The sequence below is a fragment of the Peromyscus leucopus genome, chromosome 8b, assembly GCF_004664715.2.
Source record: "Peromyscus leucopus breed LL Stock chromosome 8b, UCI_PerLeu_2.1, whole genome shotgun sequence".
NCBI lineage: Eukaryota > Metazoa > Chordata > Mammalia > Rodentia > Cricetidae > Peromyscus > Peromyscus leucopus.
In genome coordinates, this window is record NC_051086.1 from 17,549,222 (window position 1) to 17,571,517 (window position 22,296).

Sequence of the window (22,296 nt, forward strand, 5' to 3'; positions counted from 1 at the left end):
GGGAGCTGAGACCATCCAGTGGGGTCCATCTCTCTCTCTCTGCATGATTTGAGGTAGATCTGCCAGTCAATGGGATGAGGGAAGAGTCATTCATTGTCTGCAGAGGAGAGAGATGAGGGCTAGGACACAGAGCCACCTGTTCCCATGTGTGTGGACACTAACATCCAGTGAACACACAGAAAAAGAGTCACTGGACCCTTACCAATGCCACCCAACACAGATACCTAGCCACTATCGGACACACCCAGTAGATAATGCACTCTCCAGTTACATACTAAGCTCAGCCTTCACCATGTACACTTCACATGTACATACTGGGGTCTGATGCGTTTTTGGGTGCATGACCTATGTGTGTGTGTGTGTGTGTCTGTGTGTGTGTGTGTGTGTGTGTGTGTGTGGTGTTGCACACACACACACAAATCGACATATATGTATAACTTGTAATCACTCTCCAGTACATGAACATTCAGTGTACATGGAATGTTCTCTACTGACAGTCTCGGATCCACGGAGGGATAGATGCCCGTGTGTACACACGGATGGTTCTGTAGATACTGGCAAACACTCCAATAACCGTGGCTCGTGTACTAAACCTTCAAATGCTCTGACAGCCTCTACACACAGACATGCATCGACACACCCAAGTTGTCCCTGCCGCTGGAAGCCTTTCTGAAATCCGAAGGGGAAAAGAGCGCCAGCTGCTGGCCAGCGCACGTGACCGGGAAGGAAGGCGCTCCCGCCCATGACGGGATGGGAAAACTATGCCTGGGGCCCGCATCTCCCGCTGCTGCAGGCAGGACCGAGTACCGCCAGAGCTGGACGTGGCGCGGGGTAGAGAGGGTGAGTGTCGTGCCCTGCAGGGCCGAGAGTGGGGGCGGACCTGGAGGAACCCTGGATGTTGCAGGCGCGAGATGAGGTAGCAGAGAGCTCGCCCCGGGTGGGGATGGGCAGCTTCTGCCTCTCCCTCTCTGTCTTGGGCATTATAGCTGGAATTCAAACATTTCTAAAGAGCGTGTCATGTGCCAGGCTCTGACTGGTGGCTCACAGGTTAAAAAGGAAAAGAACTTTGTGGTTTACTGAGCACCTATTTGGTGCCAAGCCCTTGGGCCCTGAACTTGTGCGCTTTCGTTTCCATGACAATGAGTTATCGCTATCTTCAAAGGAGAAACTGACTCAGTCACTTTAAGGACAGGCTCAGGGCTGCACAGATGGCAGAGGCACTTAACCCTTTATGTCCGAGCTGATACTTGGATTCACAGGGTTAGCATTGATTGGGCCCATTATCTCATTTACTCTGGACATTCCTTTAAATACATTAAAGTGAGGGGGAGGGATGGGCTGAACTCAGGAAGACACAGTAAATGACGGTCAGAAAATGACACCAAGTTCTTCACAGTTCTCTTCACTCCCTCTCCTTCCTCAAACTATTTGTCTCCAGGCCTTGTCCGTTTTGTTTGAGACAGGGCCTCCTGCAGCCCAGTCTAGCCTCAAATTCACTAGTAGCTGAGGATGACCTTTGACGCCTGATCCTCCTGCTTCTGCCTGCTGGGTGCTGGGGTTGCAGGCGTGTGCCACCGCGTCAGATTTATTCAGCCCCGGGGATCAAACCCAAGGTTTTGTGCACTCTGTGCAAGTGCTCCACCTGCAGAGCAGCATCCCCAACCCCCAGGCCTCATTTTTATCTGTCTTTTGTTCACATTCTCTCTTCTCGCTGCTCTCTGACCCACTGCAGGACCGTCACACTCAGCCAAACGGTTAGGTGCCTGGTAGTGGCCTCCCAGCCCAGTCTCTCCTGTAACACAAGAAAGCCTCTCTACATCTCAGTGTGGTGCTCCTCTGCTCTGTGACCATAAAAAAAAACTGTATGGTTTGCGACCTCTCAAGAGGTCCTTCCCTTAAATGACCATCTGCCAGAGACTGTCTACACTAGACCAGAGCACTAATAATGACAATGGCATTTATCATTATTTAAAAAACCCTCTCTTCGTGGTTTTATTTCTGCTCTCCCATCTGCATGGAACTTCTTTGTTGTTGTCTGGTTGTTCCATGCTTTCCACCACTCAGCTCCTCCACACATCTCTCTAGATATCACCTCTGCCCTTCTTTCTCGTTCAACTAGTATACCACATCCAAATGTGTGATGTCTTCTCAGATCCCAGCAGGGGCATCAGACTTGTTCCAGTAATGTATCAGTTGTGTGGGTGAACTGGAATTCTTTACACAAGTTCAAAGTCATCTTTGAAGCTATTCTGCCGCCATGAAGTCGTGTCAGCAAGTTACCCCCAAGAAAATCTGCGTGTGCGATTCTGTAAATGATCTTGGGTGTAAAACCATAAGCAATACAAATATGTGATGCTGTTTTGATGAAAATGTAGAGTTTTTTCTTTCAAAAATGTTCAGTTGCACCAAGGTGTCTTCAATAAAGGAAAACGTTGGTTTTTTTTTAAAGTAAAGAAAGAAAGAGACAGAGACAGAAAGAAAGAAAGAAAGAAAGAAAGAAAGAAAGAAAGAAAGAAAGAAAGAAAGAAGGGAGGAGGAAGGAGGAGGAAGGAAGGAGGGAGGAGGAGGAAGGAAGGAAAGAAAGAAAAGAAAGAAAGAAAGAAAGAAAGAAAGAAAGAAAGAAATGAAAGAAAGAAAGATGTGTGTGTGTGTGTGTGTGTGTGTGTGTGTGTGTGTGTGTGTGTACTGGTGAGTACACATGCACCTGAATAATGTGGAGGTCAGAAGACAATCTCAGGTGTTGTTCCTTAGGAGCTGTCCATCCCCACCCACCCCGAGTCAGGGTCTCACACAGGCTTGGAGTTCACCAAATAGGCTAGGCTGGCTGGCCAGGGAGTCTCAGAGATCTGCCTGTCTCTGCTTCTCCAGAGATGAAATTACAAGCACATTCCACCATGCTGGGCATCTCTTTTGTCTTGAGAATATTGTTTCAAGTGGCCCTGGAAACCACTTTTTGTCTCTGCATTCCTTCCTGTCTGGTCCTGACCCTTCTGACTGAGCATGTTTTTTATAATCTGGTACTGATGCTTCCTGCTCCCCGGTGTTCCCTAAGAGGTATCGGACTGATGCACATACTTCCCCACCTTTTCCCTGCCTGTCAGAGCCCTGAAAACCACATTTATCTCCAGGAGAGGAACCCTGCACAAATTGAATTGCTCAGTTAATCCCCTTCTATTCTAGGCCCAGTTTTGAAAGCAATTCTATGCCAAGCTTTTTCTAAAGCCAATGGTTCTCATCCAGACGTGTCCTCTTCTGTAACTGGCTTATTTCCCTGCACATGTGCTCAGTCATGCAGATATCACTAGCCTGTTAGGGTCTCTCCTGCTAGCAGAGGTGCTAAGATGGAAGACCATGACCAACCTCTGGGCCTGGCATTGGCAGACCTGATTCCTCAGATATGCCTGACGTGGGAAAATGGTTTTCCATTTTTCTGGGCTGTGTTTTGTCTTCTGCAAAGTGGAGATGCCAAAACCAGGCTCTCAGGACTATGAGGAGAAGTACAGGGCCTGTGGGATGTCAGGTCCCCCAGAAAATGGAGGGATTTCCCCTCTCTTCCTCGCTCTCTGCATGTCCACGTGCCCGAGTGTGGGAATACCCAGGCGACAACGTGCATGCAGAGGGCACAGGACAATCTCAGGGGTCGGGCCCCGCCTTCCACCTTGTTAGAGGCTCGGTCTCGTGTTTGCTTCTGGCTGTCCTGGCAATGTCCGAGGAGTCCTGTGTCTCCACCTCCCGTCTTACCATAGGAGCGCCGGGATTGCAGACTCACACTACTGTCTCTGGCTTTGTGTGATTTCTAGGGATGTGGACTCAGGCTTCCACACAGCACAGAAAGTGCTCTACCCACGGAGTCGTCACCCCAGCCCTAGAAATTTTTATTTGAACATGAATTTCTTAAAATTAGAAAGCAAATTGAAAGTACAGTGTAATGTCAACTCCAGTGGCATATACCTGTAATCCCTACGCTTGGGAGACAGAGTCGAGTTTGAGGATTTTTTCCTAAGATACATGAGACACTGTCAAAATAAATAAATAAATAAATAAATAAATAAATAAATAAATAAATAAAAATAAATAAAATGTAGAGATATGCAGGCTGGGCATGTTGGTACACACCCACAATCCCAAAACTTGGGTAGCAAATGGAGGAGGATTACTGACAAGCTCCAGGCCAGCTGACTCTATCTACATAGTCACTTCAGGCTAGCCTGGGCTTCACAAGGAGACCCTGTCTCAAAAAAAAAAAAAAAGTGTAGTACAAACTGAGGTCCACGTAAGGGCAGATGATTAGCAAACAGCAAGCTGATCACTTTTTGTATGTATCTGTGTGGTGTCTGTGTGTATGGTGTGTGTTCACATGTATGTTAACGTGTATGCATCAGAAGCCAGAAGTGAACGTCAGGTGTCTACCTCTGTGGTGTCCACCATTTTTTTTTTTGGAGACAGACTCTAACTGACCCTGGAATTGACATCTCAGCTAGGTTTCAGGGACCCACCTGTCCCCACACCTCCAGCACTGAGGGAGCAAGTGCACATCACCACACCTGGCTTTTATGTGGATGCTGGGGTCTAGCCTCGGCTCTTCATGCTTGTGCAGCAAAGCACTTTACCCCTGGAGCCATCTCCCCAGCCTCCAGTCGATGACTCTCGCCGAGATGGAATTTCCTCGGTGACCAAGTTATTCCCCACTGCTTTTCGGCCTCATCAGCTTACACGTTGTCATCTTAAAGAAACTGACCACTAGGTTTGCCGCTGACAACCTCCTTTAGAGTACAGCATGTCTGGAGAGAAAGGTCTAGAATATTGTGCTCGAATGTAGGTATGTGTACCATTTGTATGCTATGCCAATGGAGGCCAGAAGAGAGAGTCGGAGGCCCTGAAATGCTAACTACAGAGGGCTGCCATGTGGGTGTTGCCAACCTGAGTTCAGTTCCCCAAACCCTCATGGTAGAAGGAAAGAACATCCTCCTGGGAGTTGTCCACTAACCTCTGCATGGACTCTGTGATATACTTTGGTATGTGCACACACACACACACAATCAATCATTCAATATACATTAATAATTAATACTAAAATTTGAGTCACAAATGTGAAAAACCTCACAGGGTTTCAAAAATTAGTGTTAAGTATTGTAAAATATAGGACTGGAGAGATGGCTCAACAGTTATGAGGACTGGCTGCTGTCCCAGAGGATTCAGGTTCAATACCCAGCACACAGTGGTTCACACTGTCTATACTCCAGTTCTGATGTATCTGTATCCCTCTTCTGGCCCCCACGGGCACCAGACACACACATGGTGCAAACACATACATGCAAGCAAAACACCCATACACATAAAATAAAAATTAAAATACATTTAAAAAATATGTTTCAAAGATTGTAAAGTGTCTCACTAATGATTTCTTTGAAGATTACATGTTCAAATGACATGATACATTGACCTAAATAACATTGACATTAATTCCACCTGCTTCTTTTTACCTTTTTCATGTGACCATGAGATCATTTTAAATGGCATATATGACTTGTGTCCTTTTCCTATTGGACAACGCTGTCCAGTTATCCCCCCCCCCCAATACAGGTCTGCCATGCCAAGGCTGACTGACCCTTTGGAGACATGGAGACAGAAGAACAAACACCCTCAGATCTCTTCCCCTGCTCCCCACATCCCACTCAGCAACTGCATCCTTCTCCTTGGCCCTCCAGGTGGTACAACAGCCACAGGCAAGGTGGAGCTTGCTGGCCTCCATGTCAATTACCAGGAGCCTGGCCCCGCCCCCCCTGGCCCCTGTAGCCTCTTCTTCAGATGAGGTTCAGATCTAAAGCAGCCTGGGCCAGAAAGCTGCCCTGCACTGCCCACCATGTATGTTGAATGTTATGTTTGTTGATTTTGAAGGTCCTGCAGTATATATAGGTGAAAATAGAATCCTTCAATATTAATCTCAGGACTGACTTCCTGTGTGCCTTCAGAAACGCTTGCCGAGACAAGCACAGCCAGATCCTAGCTCCTGAGACCTCTCATTAGGTCATAATTTATCTTTAGACCTCTGTTCCTAGGCAGAGCCAAGAATGGGGAAGGAGAAAAAAAAAGGGGGGGGGATTAAAATATTTCTCAGCAAGAAGACCCCATGCTTTTCAACTCTCTGTCTTCACTTTGAAATCCTTTGTCTCTCTCTTCTGGGCAGTGCAGTGTTTCCAAGTGGGCCCCAAACTTGAGATCCCCGAAAAGCGGGTGTCCTGAGAGCTCCATAGGAGCTGCAGCCAGCCCCTCTCTTCAGGCCACCTCAGCACTTCGAGAAACTGGGAGAGGACTGCTTCTAATTTGCTTCCTGGAATTGGGGAAGGCAGGGTGTTTTCCATTAGAGAATTCTCACTGCCATCAAAGCAGATTTTTCAACAGTCTTCAGCCATCTGCAAGCAAGCTCTCTTTAATCCCAGTCACCAGCCTGTCCCTTCTAAAGCCACACACAGGAGAATTGCCCTGTTGGAGCCAATCCGGAGGTCCTCTTCCACTGAGAATGAGGCAAGGCATCACTCTGGGGTCTCCTGGTGGAGGTGGGGACTGTCAGCCTCAACTGAACTGCAGTTTTAGAACTCGGGTCTCTACATTCTCAGTAGCTAAGTGTGGCTCTGTCAACCACAAATGCATCAGAATTGTGTTGGTATGTCATGGATTGTAAGTAACCATTGCATCCAAAGCCACTTAATTCATATTGAACATACACTGTATCTGGCACTGTACTAGGCTCCAGTGTTACAGGGAGGGACAGGCAGGGCTCCCACTTCCCCAGATCTCCTAGTGGGAAGAGACAGAGGTGAATCATGACCACAATTGGGTGATGTGCATTGAAAGGCAGGCAGGACAAGGCAGCCCAAGAGCATTGTGGGTCAGATACCTTACTTAGACTGTGGGCAGTGCTCCCCAAGGAGATGAGACTAGACCTAAGGCTTCAAGGATGAGGTGGGCAGCTGAGAGGACTTCTGGGGATCAGGTAGGAATGGAGGGGGGCAGGTAGTCAGCTGCAGTGTTTAGAGTGTCAGCCCCTCGGCTCGATGTTTAGAAGTGTAATCTCATTCTTGACACAGACTCCGCAGGTTAAAAAATGGCATTGTGTCCATGAAATAGTTAAGAAAACACGTGACTGGTTTTCCCAGGGCTCTTTACCACCAAGGAAAGAATTGTTTAGTTTATTTAAGATCTTCAGATCATCAAGCAGAGATTGGTCAGCACCTGGGCCGCACTCAAAGGCTCAGACGAGCATTCCTGGCATTTGCAGTCTACAGACCACATTCCAGAAAAATACAGGCAAGGCCAGTGTCCCCACCTCTGCCCCTTCTCAGGTCACAGTCCTGGCAGAAGGACCTAGGACGACTGCGGCTATAATAAGCTTTGGTTTTACTCAATTACTGGGCAAGCCTCAATGAAACATTTCACTATTAGGATAAGAATTTATACTGTATCAAGCTGATAATAGAAAAATAAATTAATTAATTTAAAAAACTGGAGAAAAAAAAAAAAAGGATGAGCCAGAAGCTGTGTCCTGGGAAGTATGGAGGGAGAAGGCTCTTGCCCTACTGTGGGCTGCGGGCTGGAGCCGTGGGCTGCAGGCTGGAGCCGTGGGTTCCCAGGGCTTTCCTGGGACATGCGTATTCATGAATCACTAGCTACTTTCCTGAGAAGCCAGAAGCCCAGAACTGAAGAGATTAAAACCAGACTTCAGAACACATCCAAGTTTAACACCTCATGAATCCATTTCTGGGATTTAACTATCGTTATTTTTCCCTTTAGCAAGAAGACTCTATGAAGCCTTTCTTCTCATCCCATACGCAGGAAGAACAATTTAGATGACAGTGTTTAAAAAGGTAAGGGGGCAGTGATGGTTAATTTCTTTCTTTCTTTTTTTTTTCTGACCAATTGAACCTCTCTTCATGAGACATTTGCTGTATGTGTAGTATTCTGCAAGCTCAGCCCCAGAGACAAGGGCAGAAAGACAGACCTTTGTCTGAGCAATCTGAAGGACAGCTTCTATCTGGACCAGGTATGAGAAAAATGGGTAGAGAGAGAAAAATTGCTTGAATTAGTGGTTCCCATGTCCTCTGGCTCTTAGATCCCTTTTCTCTCCCCACAGACTCTCTGAGTCTCAAACATGTATTAAGCAGCTAATATTTTTAAGGGGTGTGTGTGTGTATGTGTGTGTGTGTGTGTGTGTGTGTGTGTGTGTACACCTCATATATGAGGGTACTCTCAGACACCAGATGAGGATGTCAGATCCCCTGCAATTACAGATGATTGTGAGCTGCCCAATATAGATGCAGGTCCTTTGGAAGATCAGAAGGCACTCTAAGGGCTGGAGAGATGGCTCAGTGGTTAAGAACACTGGCTACTATTCCAGGAGACCTTGGTTCAATTCCCAGTGCCCACATGCAGCTCACAACTGTCTGTAACTCCAGTTCCAGGAGATCTGACACCCTCACACCAATGCACATAAAAAAAATTATTTTAAAGAAAGCACTCTTAACCACTGAGCCATCTCTCCAGCCCCAAAGTAGCTAGTTCTTAAATATCTGAATATGCTTGAAAGTTTGTAAACAGGTGGCCAGCTGTGGTCCTGTGCTCATGGGATTTGGGAATGGCAGGGGTGCTAAAGCCAACACCGACAAGTGGTTGCCAAAGTGAGGCAAGAAGCGAAGAGCCAGGACTGAACGGAGAGCTGCCTCAGAGAGGGGGTCAGGGAATGCCTGCAAGAAAAACCAAAAGTTGAGCCTGAGGACAAGGTACTAAGTTAGGAGCAGAGGGGCTGGACCTTGGCCTGATAGAGGCCCTGTCGCGGGCCAACAAGCAAAGGAAGGGAGGAGTAGAGGCTGGGGTGAGGCTGAGGCCCGGTCATTTAGGGCCTTGTGGAGTCTGTTAGGGGTCCCTGTGTTTGCGGCCTACAGCCAAAAGCTACTGGACCAGCTTGAAGAATGAGGTGTCTGCTGGACGGTTTTCAACTCTGGCTGTGGCAAATGAAAAAGGCTGGAAGTCGTGGAGTATGCACAGGAATGGAGGGTGTTGAAAGTCCGCGTGAGGAATGAATAACAGGATAAGGGGGGCTTTGCAAACCCCAACCCTGATGTCTTAGCTAGGATCCTAGCTAGACCCCACACCATGAACACTCAAGAGGGGGTTTGTGGTGGGAGTCAGGGCCCTGGATGACCCTGTCTATGGAAGTAGACACTTTTCAAAGAAAAGGAGATATTTTGTTGTTTTGTTCTCTCTCTCTCTCTCTCTCTCTCTCTCTCTCTCTCTCTCTCTCTCTCTTGCTCGCTCTCTCTCACTCGCTCGCGCTCTCTCTCTCCCCCCCACCCCTGTGTGTGTGTGTGTGTGTGTGTGTGTGTGTAATTTTATTTTATTTTATTTTATTTTTATTTTTTTGGTTTTTCGAGACAGGGTTTCTCTGTGTAGCTTTGCGCCTTTCCTGGAACTCACTTTGGAGACCAGGCTGGCCTCGAACTCACAGAGATCCGCCTGCCTCTGCCTCCCGAGTGCTGGGATTAAAGGCGTTCGCCACCACCGCCCGGCATGTAATTTTATTTTATGTATATTGGTATTCTACCTGCATGATACGTTTGTGTGAGGGTATAGGATCCCCTGGAAATGGAGTTACAGACAGTTGTGAGCTGCCATGTGGGTGCTGGAAATTGAACCCCGGTCCTCTAGAAGAATAGCCAGTGCTCTTAACCACTGAGCCATCTCTCCAGCCCCCTTTTCTGTGTGCCTTTGAAACAAGTTTCCATGTAGCCAAAGCTGGCCTTGAACTTGCTATGTAGCTAAGGAGAACTTTGAACTCCTGATCCTTCTGCCTCCACCTGAGTGCTGTGATTACAGGTGTGCACCACCACACCCCAGAGGACAAGAGGTTTTCCTCAAGCATCTGATTATCATAGTATCCTGAGAAAGCAGAAATACCACTTTGATGTTTTTTCAGGGTCATGTGGCATGCATGTGTATAAAGCTGTAAAATAGAACACAACCTATCAAAGAATGCTATGTGTGGCTTTGGCATGTGCTTCAAGGTCTCTTCTATAATCTGGGATGCTAGGAAAAACATCTCAGCAATGCTGACAGCATGGGAAGCATTTTTATATCGGGGCAGCCAATGCCAAGTTCAAATACAACTTCTGCCATTAACTAGTTGTGTAAACATGAGCAAATTGCCTCTCGGGAGGAAGTTATGGAAGGGAGAAAGGCAATATGGGGTAAGCGTGGTCACTAGCGACAGCTGGCCACGGGTAAAGCCTACTCCCTGGGTGTGACAGTGGGCAAACAACTTCATCTCTTAGAGCCTTGGTTTCTTCCTTTGAAAACTAGGATGACTTTTGCCTTTGTAGTGCTTATTGTACCTTTCCGATAACGCAATGCAGGTAAAGAGCTTCATGCAGACCCTGGAACATTGTGGGTGCTTAATAACGTCCGTTTGTCTCTGCCTCAGTATCATCTGTAACTGGAGGAGTTAGATTTGACACCCTCCCCAAGTCGGTTCTATGTTTATGTAAAAGGCTGTGGGAGAGTTAATCCATCTAGATGATCGGAGGCTTGCTATCTTCTAAGCATGCTGCCCCCATCCGTTTTCTCACCAGGGCCATCATGTGGGTGGTGGTGTGAGTGTGGAGCTCAGGGGGGAGCAGAGCTATTTGGAGTCTTGTTTTTCTTGGAGGTGCCTGGGAAGCAAGGAAACTCTCCTCTCCCTTCAGCTCTGGAAGCAAATCTGGTCCCCTGCCTTCCTTTCCAAAGCTATTCCTGGCTCCAGCTGCAGGAATGCCTCTGGGGCTGTAGGAACCTTCAGGCTCCAGTTCCAGAAAAAAAATAAAACTAAAACATCTCCCTGTGTGTCCCACAGCAGCCCGCCCCTTAGGCTCTGGGGCCTGCCCGGCCAGCTGTCACTGAGAGGCCACTGACCCCTCTCTGTCAGAGAACATTAGACAGGAGAGAGCAAGTGTTGCCCCCTCCAAGGCCTTGTGGCTGTACTTTGGGGTGGAACAGAGAACACTGTGCCCACTCTGGTCTGTCTCTTTGCTGTGACTTTAGCTGTCCTTGGAGTTCCCATCTACTTGTAAAAGTCACTCCACCCCCCCCTTCTCTCTTCCTCCACCCTCCCTCCCTTTTCCCACCCTCCCTCCCTTTCTCGCTAATCTGAAATGTTTGTAGGTCACAAATTTCCAGATCATTTTTACACTGCTTGGAAAACTAATCTCCATTCTGTAAGACTTCCAGGTCTGTTTCGGCTCCTAAATAACAGGGCTGGGGAATGTGGCTCAATGGCCGAGCACTTGTCTAGAACACACAAGGCCCAGGGCTCAATCCCTAACTCAGGGGGAAAAAAAATCCAAATTACACCAGCCCATGTTTCACAACTCTCATCTCATTTAGCAGGAGGAGGAAAGAGAAAAAGGGACCTGAGGTGTGCCATTTTTCCAGAAGCGTCTGTCACTGCTATGATACTAACATGCATGATTTATTATGCTAAGCAAGCCTGGTACAAGAAGTACAATCAACCAGGCAGTGGTGGCGCACGCCTTTAATCCCAGCACTTGGGAGGCAGAGGCAGGCAGATCTCTGTGAGTTCGAGGCCCACCTGGGCTACAGAGTGAGTTCCAGGAAAAGGCACAAAGCTACACAGAGAAACCCTGTCTCGAAAAACCAAAAAACAAAACAAAAAATACCGACAACAACAACAACAAAAGAAGTACAATCAAGTATGGTCACCAATGTTTGTGTCCTTCTGTCCCTTTATAAACAAACACCAGTCAGTGAGGGGAGCTCAGGCTAGCCTGAGAAACTTAGTGAGACCTTGTCTCAAAAGAAAAAGTAAGAAGGGAGCTGGAGGTGCAGCCTAGTGGTAGAGCACTTACCCGCTATGGGTGAAGCCATGGGTTCACCCTTAGTACTGGAAAGAGATCTCCTGACCTTGTTCCAAGGGGAACATCCAAAGACAGCCCCAAAGCCTTTGCAGTTATCAGCATCAAGACCAAAGCAGGGTGGGAAGCAAAGGGGGGAGGGGAGGGGCTGGATGGGGGCAGGTAGTAGGTTCTTTCTGCGTTTCAGCTGATTGGATGAATGACAGCCTAATGGTGAACCGCTTGCTCTCAAGACCCTGCAAAGTGTATCCTGAGCACAGGATTCAGCCTTAAGATACACAGACGCTGCTGGTTGGTGGTGGTGCACACCTTTAATCCCAGCACTTGGGAGGCAGAGGCAGGTGGATCTCTGAGTTCAAGGCCAGCCTGGTTGGTCTACAAATCTAATTCCAGGACAAACAGGGCTACACAGAGAAACTCTGTCTTGGAGAAAAAAAAAAAATATATATATATATATTATATATATATATATATATATATATATATATATATATGATGATACTGTCTAGATTAGTGTTCCCTAACCTTCCCAATGCTACAACCCTTTAATACAGTTGCTCATGTTATGGTGATGCCCAACCATAAAAGTATTTCCATTGCTACTTCATAACTGCAATTTTGCTACTGTTATGAATTGTAACACAAATATCTATGTTTTTTCTAAGGTCTTAGGCAATTCCTGTGAACGGGCTGTCAACCCCCCCGGGGGTCACGACCTACAGGTTGAGAACCTCTTGTCTAGATGCATGTTTGTGATACAGGGAAGAGAGACAGACAGAATTGCAACTGCACCCAGGCCTCCTTCTCCTGAGGCCTTTGGACCGACCAGTAACATGTCAGAACCACGTCCACTCTCACCTACCAGGGCTCTTTTGTTGCCCACAGGTGGCCACCATGATCTCCTGGGTGCTCTTGGCCTGTGCCCTGCCGTGTGCTGCTGACCCGCTACTTGGTGCCTTTGCTCGGAGGGACTTCCAGAAAGGTGGCCCTCAACTTGTCTGTAGCCTGCCTGGTCCCCAAGGCCCCCTGGCCCCCCAGGAGCACCAGGATCCTCAGGAATGGTGGGAAGAATGGGTTTTCCTGGTAAAGATGGCCAGGATGGCCAGGACGGAGACCGGGGGGACACTGGAGAAGAAGGTAAGAGACCTATGCCTGCCCTCTTGTCTACCCGGAGTTGACAACGTCTGTCGTGAGGGATGATTCAGAGCTCCTAAAACTAGTACCCATCAATACCTCTTCATAACCAAATGGAAGAGAACAGACGGAGACTCTGGAACAGGCCTGTGTTCCTGCCTCTGCCGAGGATTTGAATTTGCTAGATGGGAGGGTAACAAGCCTGCGAGCTGTTATTAAAAGTGCTTGATTTGTAGGTGACAGCAGCCAAACTAACAGGCCCAAATAAGATTACTTGACTCATGACTGCGAAGACTAAAAGCTGAGCTTTAGGAATGGCTTGGCCCAGAGTTTGAACTCTTTCTATCGGGGCTCGTCTCTTTGCTATGTGTTGATTTCATGCCCCTAGAAGCTGGATGTTCCGAAATGGCACCTGATGCATTCAGGTCTCCCTTTCTATGGCTTCCTCTATACCCATTTTTCACTTTTTTTAAGGGAGATGTGGTACCATTTGCCTAGGTTGGATCCTATGCCACCCCTGGATGCTTTTGAGTCAGGAATGAAAGTACTTGGTCATTGTAGTTGACTGCTCCATGGGGACCCACCCAGAGTAGTGATTCATGGGGGATTAGAGTGACACATTTTCACAGTAGACAGTAGGGGATCGGGTAGGCAAGAGACAGATTGGATCCCCTCTTCAGGTACCTTCTACTTTGATATTCCTTCTAGCTATGACTTTTCACCTCTGCTCTTTATCAGCGTCCTCAAATCTGAAACGTAGGGAAATTATAGCAATTTCTTTCTCAGTGCTAGACGAGTAAACCCCGGACCTTGTGCAGGTTCAAGTGCATGCTCCACCCTGCCAGCCCCACGATAACTTTTACTTACATGGTGTTTGAACACTGACAAGGCATCTTGAGTAAGTCATTCATCAGATCATCGTCCTGTAAAGCAAATGCCCTCATTGTTCCATGTTTCAAATGAGAAGACTAAGAGTCAGGGTAGCAAGGTTGAGCATGTCATAGCTGCAATCGTTTAAACTCTGGGGACAACCCTGAATACTAATTTTGATGAGTATCTTAACCTCCCCTAACCTCAGTGTCCCCATATCTACAACAGTGGTGCCAACAGTACCTACCTCACCAGAGCGAGAGGCAAGAACTGTATGAAGCTCTAGTCTTGAGGTCCTTGTTACAGTGTTACTCACCCCAACCTGATTGCTGAACTTAGATTCCAAACCCAAGGTGTTTCCTATCACACAAACTCCTCCAAGTGCACCTCTTCCTAAAAGACTTCAACAATAATGGAAATGCTTGGACCCAAGGAGGTCCTGCAGGGTGCCAGGCACTAGATGGCACCATCCTGCATTCTTTGACCCCATGGCATATTGGGGTCAAGCAGGGTCTGCCAGAGCCTTCCTGGAGATGTACATGTGGGTTCTGTGGGAGATGGTTTCTGTCAACCTCTCTCCTTGATCAGGAGCAAAGAGAGAGCAGGCCGGGGACTCTTTAGGTGATCTCTCCTGCCAGAGGTCAAGCAACCGAAAAGGAAGGCAGTGTTGAGAGGTAGAGAGGGAGCAGCCAGATGTGTGTAACCCAATCAAATCCAGGTCACCTTGGGACCGCAGCAGGATAACATCTAGCCACGCCCCACTGCTGTGGATATTGCTCTGTAATAAATAAAATGCTGATTGGCCAGCAGCCAGGCAGGAAGTATAGGCAGGACAAGCAGAGAAGAGAATTCTGGAAACAGGAAGGCTGAGTCAGGAGATGCTGCCAGCCGCTGCCATGAGTACCAACATGTAAAATACTGGTAAGCCACAAGTCATGCGGCAAGGTATAGATTTATAGAAATGAGTCAATTTAAGATAGAAGAAGTAGATAACAAGAAGCCTGCCACAGCCATATAGTTAGTTAGCAATATAAGTCTCTGTGTGTTTACTTGATTGGGTCTGAACGGCTGCGGGACTGGTGAGTGAGAGAGATTTGTCCTGACCGTGAACCAGGCAGAACTGAAGAAAACTTCAGCTACACCCCACAACTGACACAAACACAAACCCATCTCTAGAAAGGTCTCAGTAAGGAAAGTCAATGTTTCCTGAAGCCTTTCAGAAGGTAATGAAGGAGGTGGATCACACAGCCCGAGTTGGAAGTTTCTGCCAGCTTCCCTAGCCGCATCCCTGGGAAAGAATGCCAAGCCAAAGTGGTCGTCTCCGTTCTTCCTGTTCCCTCAGCCCTGTCTCCTAGCTTCTGTTCATCTTAGTTTTTAAATTTTCACTATTTATATGTGCCTATGTATGTGTGAGTGCTCATGTATATGCACAAGCACGTGTGTGTGTGTGTGTGTGTGTGCGCGTGCGCACGTGCGCGTGCGCGCGCGCATGTTCCTGTGCATGTGAGTGCCCATGAAGGCCAGATGAGGACATTGAGGCACTGGAACTGGAGTTACAGGTGTCAATGGATTTTTTCTTTGGGCCGCCAGCTCACAAAAAAATGAGACTTATTTTTAATTCACAGAGACTTATTATTAATTATGAAAGCTCAACCTTAGCTTAGGCTTGTTACTAACTAGTTCTTATAACTTAAATTAACCTGTATCTTTTAATCCACATTCTTTTACGTGGCTCAGCTACCTTTACTCTGCACTGCCCATCCTGCTTCCTCTCCATTGGCTGGCGACTCCACCTTCTTCCCAGAGTTCTCTCTGCTTCAAAAGGCCTGTCTTGCTATTGGTCATTCAGGTTTTTTGTTGTTGTTGTTGTTGTTGTTTCCTTTCTTTTTTTTTTTTTTTTTTTTTTGGTTTGGTTTGGTTTTAGTTTTGGTTTTTGGTTTTTCGAGACAGGGTTTCTCTGTGCAGTTTTTGTGCCTGTCCTGGATCTCGCTGTAGACCAGGCTGGCCTTAAACTCACAGAATCCACCTGCCTCTGCCTCAAGAGTGCTGGGATTAAAGGTGTGTGCCACACCCAGCTGGCCATTCATTTTTTTTTTTTTTATTAAACCAGAGTGACACATTTTCACAGTGCACAAAAAGATTATTCCACAACAGACAGGTGGTTGCGAGCTGCCCAATGTGGTGCTGGGACCCGAACTCTGGTCCTCTGCAAGTGCTCTTGACAGCTGAACCAGCTCCCCAGCCCTTAATTTCCATTGTTATCAAAGACTTGACTAGTTTTATTTGCATTTTTCTCCATTTGTCATTTATCCCCTTTGTGTGTAAAGCGTGTGCTCTACCACTGGCCCACATGTCCTGACCTCATTTCATTTGTTAATTGTATATGTAAACGGCTTTGTATATTAGTCGTATAAGTAAATGAACCTTGTATTTTTAGATACCTAGAGAAAAGTCGGGAAGGATACACACCTGGATGATGTACAGTTGTGTCTAGAAAGTGAGAGGGAGATGAGAAGTGTTTAAGGAGGACTCCTCATGTATTCGTGCCGTTTGAATTTATCACCATGACACTGTATCTGTGTCCCACTCGTACCGTTTAAAAATGGTTCCTGGCAGGGGAGATGTTCCCATGCTTAAGAACACTAGTTGCTCTTCCCGAGAATCCGAGTTTGGTTCTCAGAACCCATGTGGCGGCTAACCTCCATCTGTAGCTCCAATTCCAGAAGATCCGATGCCTTTTTCTAGCCTTAGGCACCACATAGGCTCCAGGCACACAGGTGGTACACAGACCTACCTGCAAGCAAAACATCCATAAACATAAAATAAACATTTTGAAAAATGGCTCCTGAAAATTAGATATTCAATAAGAAAATGATATTTGGAAATCTATTTCCCAATTAATTAAAGTAATAAAAGTTTAAATATATGACAGTAAACTCAGGACTAAAAATATAGTGTGTTTTAGGGTCCTCTAGGGGAACATATATTACTTAGTCACTGTTCTATTGCTGTGAAGAGGCACCATGACCAAACGTGCTGGCTAGTTTTATGTCAACTTGACACAAGCTCAAGTCATCTGAGAGAGGAAACCTCAATTAAGAAAATTCCTCCGTAAGATAGGGTTGTAAGGAAGTCTGTGAGGCATTTTCTTAATGAGTGATTGATGGTGGAGGGCCCAGCCCATTGTGGGTGGTGCCATCCCTGGGCTGGTGGTCCTGGGTCTATAAGAAAGCAGGCTGAGCAAGCCATGTGGATGGAGCAAGCCAGTCAGCAGCATCCTTCACAGCCTCTGCATCAGCTTCTGCCTCCAGGGTCCTGCCCTGTTTGAGTTCCTCTTCCTTCAATGATGTGCTGCTGTGGAATTGTAAGCCAAATAAACCCTTTTCTCCCCCAGGTTACTTTGTCATGCTGTTCATTGCAGCAATAGAAACCTTAACTAAGACACCAAGGTAACTCTTCTTAAAGAAAAAAAAAAGCATTTAATTGGGGGCGTTCCGGTTTCAGAGAGTTAGTCCATTATCATCACAGCAGGGAGCATGGGGGCAAGCAGGAGGCATGGTGCTGGAGAAGCAGCCGCCAGCTCTACATTCTGATCTACAAACAAAGGGAGAGCCACTGGGCCTGGGGTGGGCTTTTGAAACCTCAAAGCCGTCCCTAATAACGTTGCTCCTCCCACAAGGCCACACCTTCTAACCCTTCCCTGACAGCTCATCACCTGGAGACTAAGCATGAAAATATATGAGCCTATGGGGGCCATTCTCATTCAGACCACCACATTGCCCTCTCTGCCCCCATAGGCTTAGAGCCATATCATAATGCAGAATGAATTCAGCCCAACTTGAAAAGTCCTAGAGTCTATCAGTTTTAAGATTGTTTAAAAGTCCAAAGTCTCAAGCCAGGCGGTGGTGGTGCACGCCTTTAGTCCCAGCACTCGGGAGGCAGAGGCAGGCGGATCTCTGTGAGTTCAAGGCCAGCCTGGTCTACAAAGTGAGTTCCAGGAAAGGTGCAAAACTACACAGAGAAACCCTGTCTCAAAAAACCAAAAAAAAAAAAAAAAAAAAAAAAAAAAAAAAAGAGTCCAGAGTCTCTTGTGAGACTCCAGGCCATCTCTTAACTGTAACTCCCTGTAAAATCAAAGTAAAAAAGCACACTACATATTTCCAACATGCAGTGGCACACAGAATATACATTCCCATGCCAAAGTGAAGGAAGGGGAGCATAGTGAGGAAATACTGGATCAAAGCAAGAACAGAAACCAGCATGGCAAACTCCAAATTCTGCATTCCATGTCTGATGTCTCCATGTGTTCTCCAACGCCTTCCAGCTTTGTTGACTGCAGCCATTACAAACAGGACTTTTGGATAGGCTTACATGATACAGTCATGATCATATGCATGACGGAAAGGCTGATAATTCATTAGCTGCTCAGTCCACGAGGCTGCATACCTCAGCAGTCCCAGTCTGCAATGAAGGCCTGGAGGATTCCTGGAAGGCCACAAGTCCTCAGTCCACACTGGACGGCTGGAGGGGCTGGTAATGTCAGCAAAGGGTGGGCACAGCTACAGGAACAGGGTGGATGCACTCACCAGCTGGGAGTGAAAGCAGACAGGCAGAAGCAGCAACCTCTCCCTCAGATCTCTTTCTGTCTGGGACACAGCCAGAAACGTCCTCCTCGTTCACTTTACTTCTTCCCTCACAGACCTGCCCGGTGGCATGTCTCGTAACTGATTCAGATCCAATCGAGTTGACAACCAAGATTAGCCATCATGTAGTGAAATGCCTACATACTACATAGAAGAACAAAGTACCTTGTCAGGGCGACTGCTAAAAAGTCTCCCCCACCCCCACTTCAGTATATGTGACCATCGTTGCCCTGTGTCCGGCGATGCTCAGATGTTCATTAGCGCCAGCCCCTCTCAGGACCAAGGCTTTTGATGGGCATTTGACATGCCTTCCAGAACCCGGCCACTCTGCCTGTGCACAGCTGTAAGATAGAACTCTAACCCCCTTCCATATATGTTTTGCTTAAAATGGGTTGAAGAGCCAGGCCTGATGGCTCTCCTGGAATCCCAGCATGTGTGTGGGAGGTAGGAGAAGAGTCAGCAGAATAAGGCCAGCCTTGGCTTTGCACCACGTTCGCACCAGCCACAGGCCACGTGAGACCGTCTCAACTACAATACATAAAATTTTGTGTCCAAGAGTCATTAAGTACAAACATTTCCTATGGAATTGCTAGCCCAAAATATGCTGTTTGTAAGAAAAATGTGTATTTTATGAAATATCAGTCTTAAAAACCAAGAGGTGTTCTCCGAGTAAATATTTGGGGATGTTCCGCAGGGTTTATCAGCTGATGTTTAACATTTAGACGGGGTTTGCCAGGCACTGTCCTGTGCACTGACAGAACCCAGGGACTGCTGGTACTTTGTTCTCTTGTTACCTGGAAGTTTCTGGCACCCTCTGCTGTTTCGGCTCAGTGGACTTCACAGCGGTCTTTACGTAGCATGTAAATCCACCTCCTTCTTCTTGTTTTCCTGAAACAGTCTCATGTAGCCCAGGCTGGCCTCAAACTCACTATGTAGCCAAGATGATCTCGAACTCCTGATTCCCTCCTCCCTCTCACACTCACACCCTGCCCTGGGAACACAGGAGTACACCACCACGTCTTGTTTTATGCAGCATTGAGGATTGAACCCGTGAGTCCACACATGCTAGGCAAGCACTCTGCCACCTGAGCTACAACCCCAGCCCAGTGAATTAGTCTGCTGCCCTGATTCCCAGGGCTTCTGAAAGGCGTCGCACGCAATCCTGGTTTTCCTGAAAAGACCAGGAGAAGCACCTCTGAAGTCATGCCTTCAGCGTCTGTCCCCTCCTGTGTGCCCTCAAGCCTTCTCATTCTCTCCAGCCACGGGCCCTGCCCAGGTTTTACAGGTCCCTTATAAAACCAGCTCTTCTGTCTTCCAGGTCCACCTGGCCGGACAGGTAACCGTGGAAAACAAGGACCAAAGGGCAAAGCTGGGGCCATTGGGCGGGCTGGCCCTCGAGGACCCAAGGGGGTCAGCGGTACCCCAGGGAAGCATGGCACACCAGGCAAGAAGGGACCTAAAGGCAAGAAAGGGGAACCTGGGCTGCCAGGCCCCTGCAGCTGCGGTAGTAGCCGTGCCAAGTCGGCCTTTTCGGTGGCGGTGACCAAGAGCTATCCACGGGAGCGACTGCCCATCAAGTTTGACAAGATTCTGATGAACGAGGGTGGCCACTACAATGCATCCAGTGGCAAGTTCGTCTGCAGCGTGCCGGGGATCTACTACTTCACCTATGACATAACGTTGGCCAACAAACACCTGGCCATCGGCCTGGTGCACAACGGCCAGTACCGCATTCGGACTTTCGATGCCAACACCGGCAACCACGACGTGGCCTCGGGCTCCACCATCCTGGCTCTCAAAGAGGGCGACGAAGTCTGGCTGCAGATCTTCTACTCAGAGCAGAATGGACTCTTCTACGACCCTTACTGGACCGACAGCCTCTTCACAGGCTTCCTCATCTACGCTGACCAAGGAGACCCCAATGAGGTATAGACAAGCTGGAGATGAGTTTCTGGAGATGGGTGCTGATGGAGGAAGGCCCCTGCACTGGGGCTGGGGTCTGGCAGTCTTGGGAGTTTCTCTCCCCAGGCTGGCCTCCTCTGTTGCTGCTTTAAAAAAAAAGAAATCATTAAATCTAGGCTTTTGTTTCATTATTTATCTGTTTGCTCTCTAATTATCTGTCAAGTAACAGGCACTGGGCTCTGTGAGTTACATACACCAATGGTCAAGACAGAGTTCCTATCCTCATTGGAAATACAGTTTGCAAATAAACAGAAAACAATATAATTATTCTACCACATGGAAACAGGCTTAGGGAGGTGGCTGAAATTTTTATCTTTTTTTATTATTATTATTTTATTATTATTATCATTATGGTTTTTCGAGACAGGGTTTCTCTGTGTAGCTTTGCTCCTTTCCTGAAACTCACTTGGTAGGCCAGGCTGGCCTTGAACTCACAGAGATCCGCCTGCGCCTGCCTCTGCCTCCCGAGTGCTGGGATTAAAGGCGTGTGCCACCACCGCCCGGCTTTTTTTTTTTTTTAATTTGGAGCTGAGGACCAAACCCAGGGCCTTGCGCTTGCTAGGCAAGCACTCTGCCACTGAACTAAATGCCCAGCCTCGAAATATTTATCTTTATATAGAGTTCATCATTTAGGTCTACTTATACACAAGCATACTTTTTTATTTTTTTGGTTTTTTGAGACAGGGTTTCTCTGTGTAGGTTTGCATCTTTCCTGGAACTTGCTTTGTAGACCAGGCTGGCCTCAAACTCACAGAGATCTGCCTGCCTCTGCCTCCTGAGTGCAGGCATACTTTTTATGGGGAAAGCTTACAGATTTTGACTTACATGCATACCCTGTACTGTCACATAGCTCAGGAACAAACTGGTACCACTCCCATCCCTGTGTGCTACAACTCTCTGGGATTCCTTCAGGCCAGAGCAGATTGCCTCCTCCGCTTTCTTACATTAGGATTATGTCTGAAACACAGTTAGTTTAAAATATTGTTCAGTTAAAGATACATTCAACGGGGCATGTCAGGATCTAGCCACACAGCACATGTTAGAGCAATTGTTCACCTTGATGGGTCACCCACTCCCAATGCCCTGCATGGCAACGGCCACTGTCCTACACATACTCAGTGAGGGGAAAGATCAAAACTCCAGGTAGTTTCTACTGAATGTGTATTATTTTTTGCACCAGCATAAAATCAAAAATTCATAGGTCAAAGCATTGTAAATTAGAAACGGTATGTGCACGGAAAAGCTGGGCACTGTAGCAGGACACAGGGCAATGGGAAGACTTGAAGGGATTGTTCCCAAGCAAACAACCTACCTGCAGGTACAAACATCCTCTCTGTCCAGGGAAGAGTTGGGATACTTGAGGCCAGAAGAATTGGCATGTTGGGAGGATGAAACTCACACAGACCCTCACAGGCATAGCCAAGTTACTTCCACTTGAGAAAAAGGATTTACCCTGAGTATAGTAGCTTATGCTATATTCCAGCATTCGCCAGGCTGAGGCAGGAGGATTGCATTGAGTTCAAAGCCAGTTTAGGCTGAGTGTGAGACTGTCTCAAAAAAAAAAATTATTATCGGGGTGCAGATGGAGTGTGACATTAAAATGGGGGCAAATTTCCCCCCTGAAACAGGGTTTCTCTGTGTAGCTGTGGGTGTCCTAGAATTCGCTCTGTAAGCCAGGCTGGCCTCAAACCACAGAAATCTGCCTGCCTCTGCCTCCCGAGTGCCAGGATTAAAGGCATATGCCACCACTACCAGTAGGGATAACCTTGAACCTTCTCAGATCGTGA

General features: G+C 47.4%; 1 protein-coding gene across 1 annotated transcript; it reads left to right on the forward strand.

The window, feature by feature from the left end:
* Window positions 1-703: 703 nt before the first annotated feature.
* On the forward strand, window positions 704-20,640 carry C1qtnf2 (C1q and TNF related 2). Its single transcript, XM_028864273.2, is given in 5 exon segments — window positions 704-840; window positions 7,792-7,865; window positions 12,786-12,912; window positions 12,915-13,037; window positions 19,866-20,640. Coding segments are annotated over 4 exon segments (882 nt in total). The 5' UTR covers window positions 704-840; window positions 7,792-7,847; the 3' UTR covers window positions 20,480-20,640.
* Window positions 20,641-22,296: the final 1,656 nt, after the last annotated feature.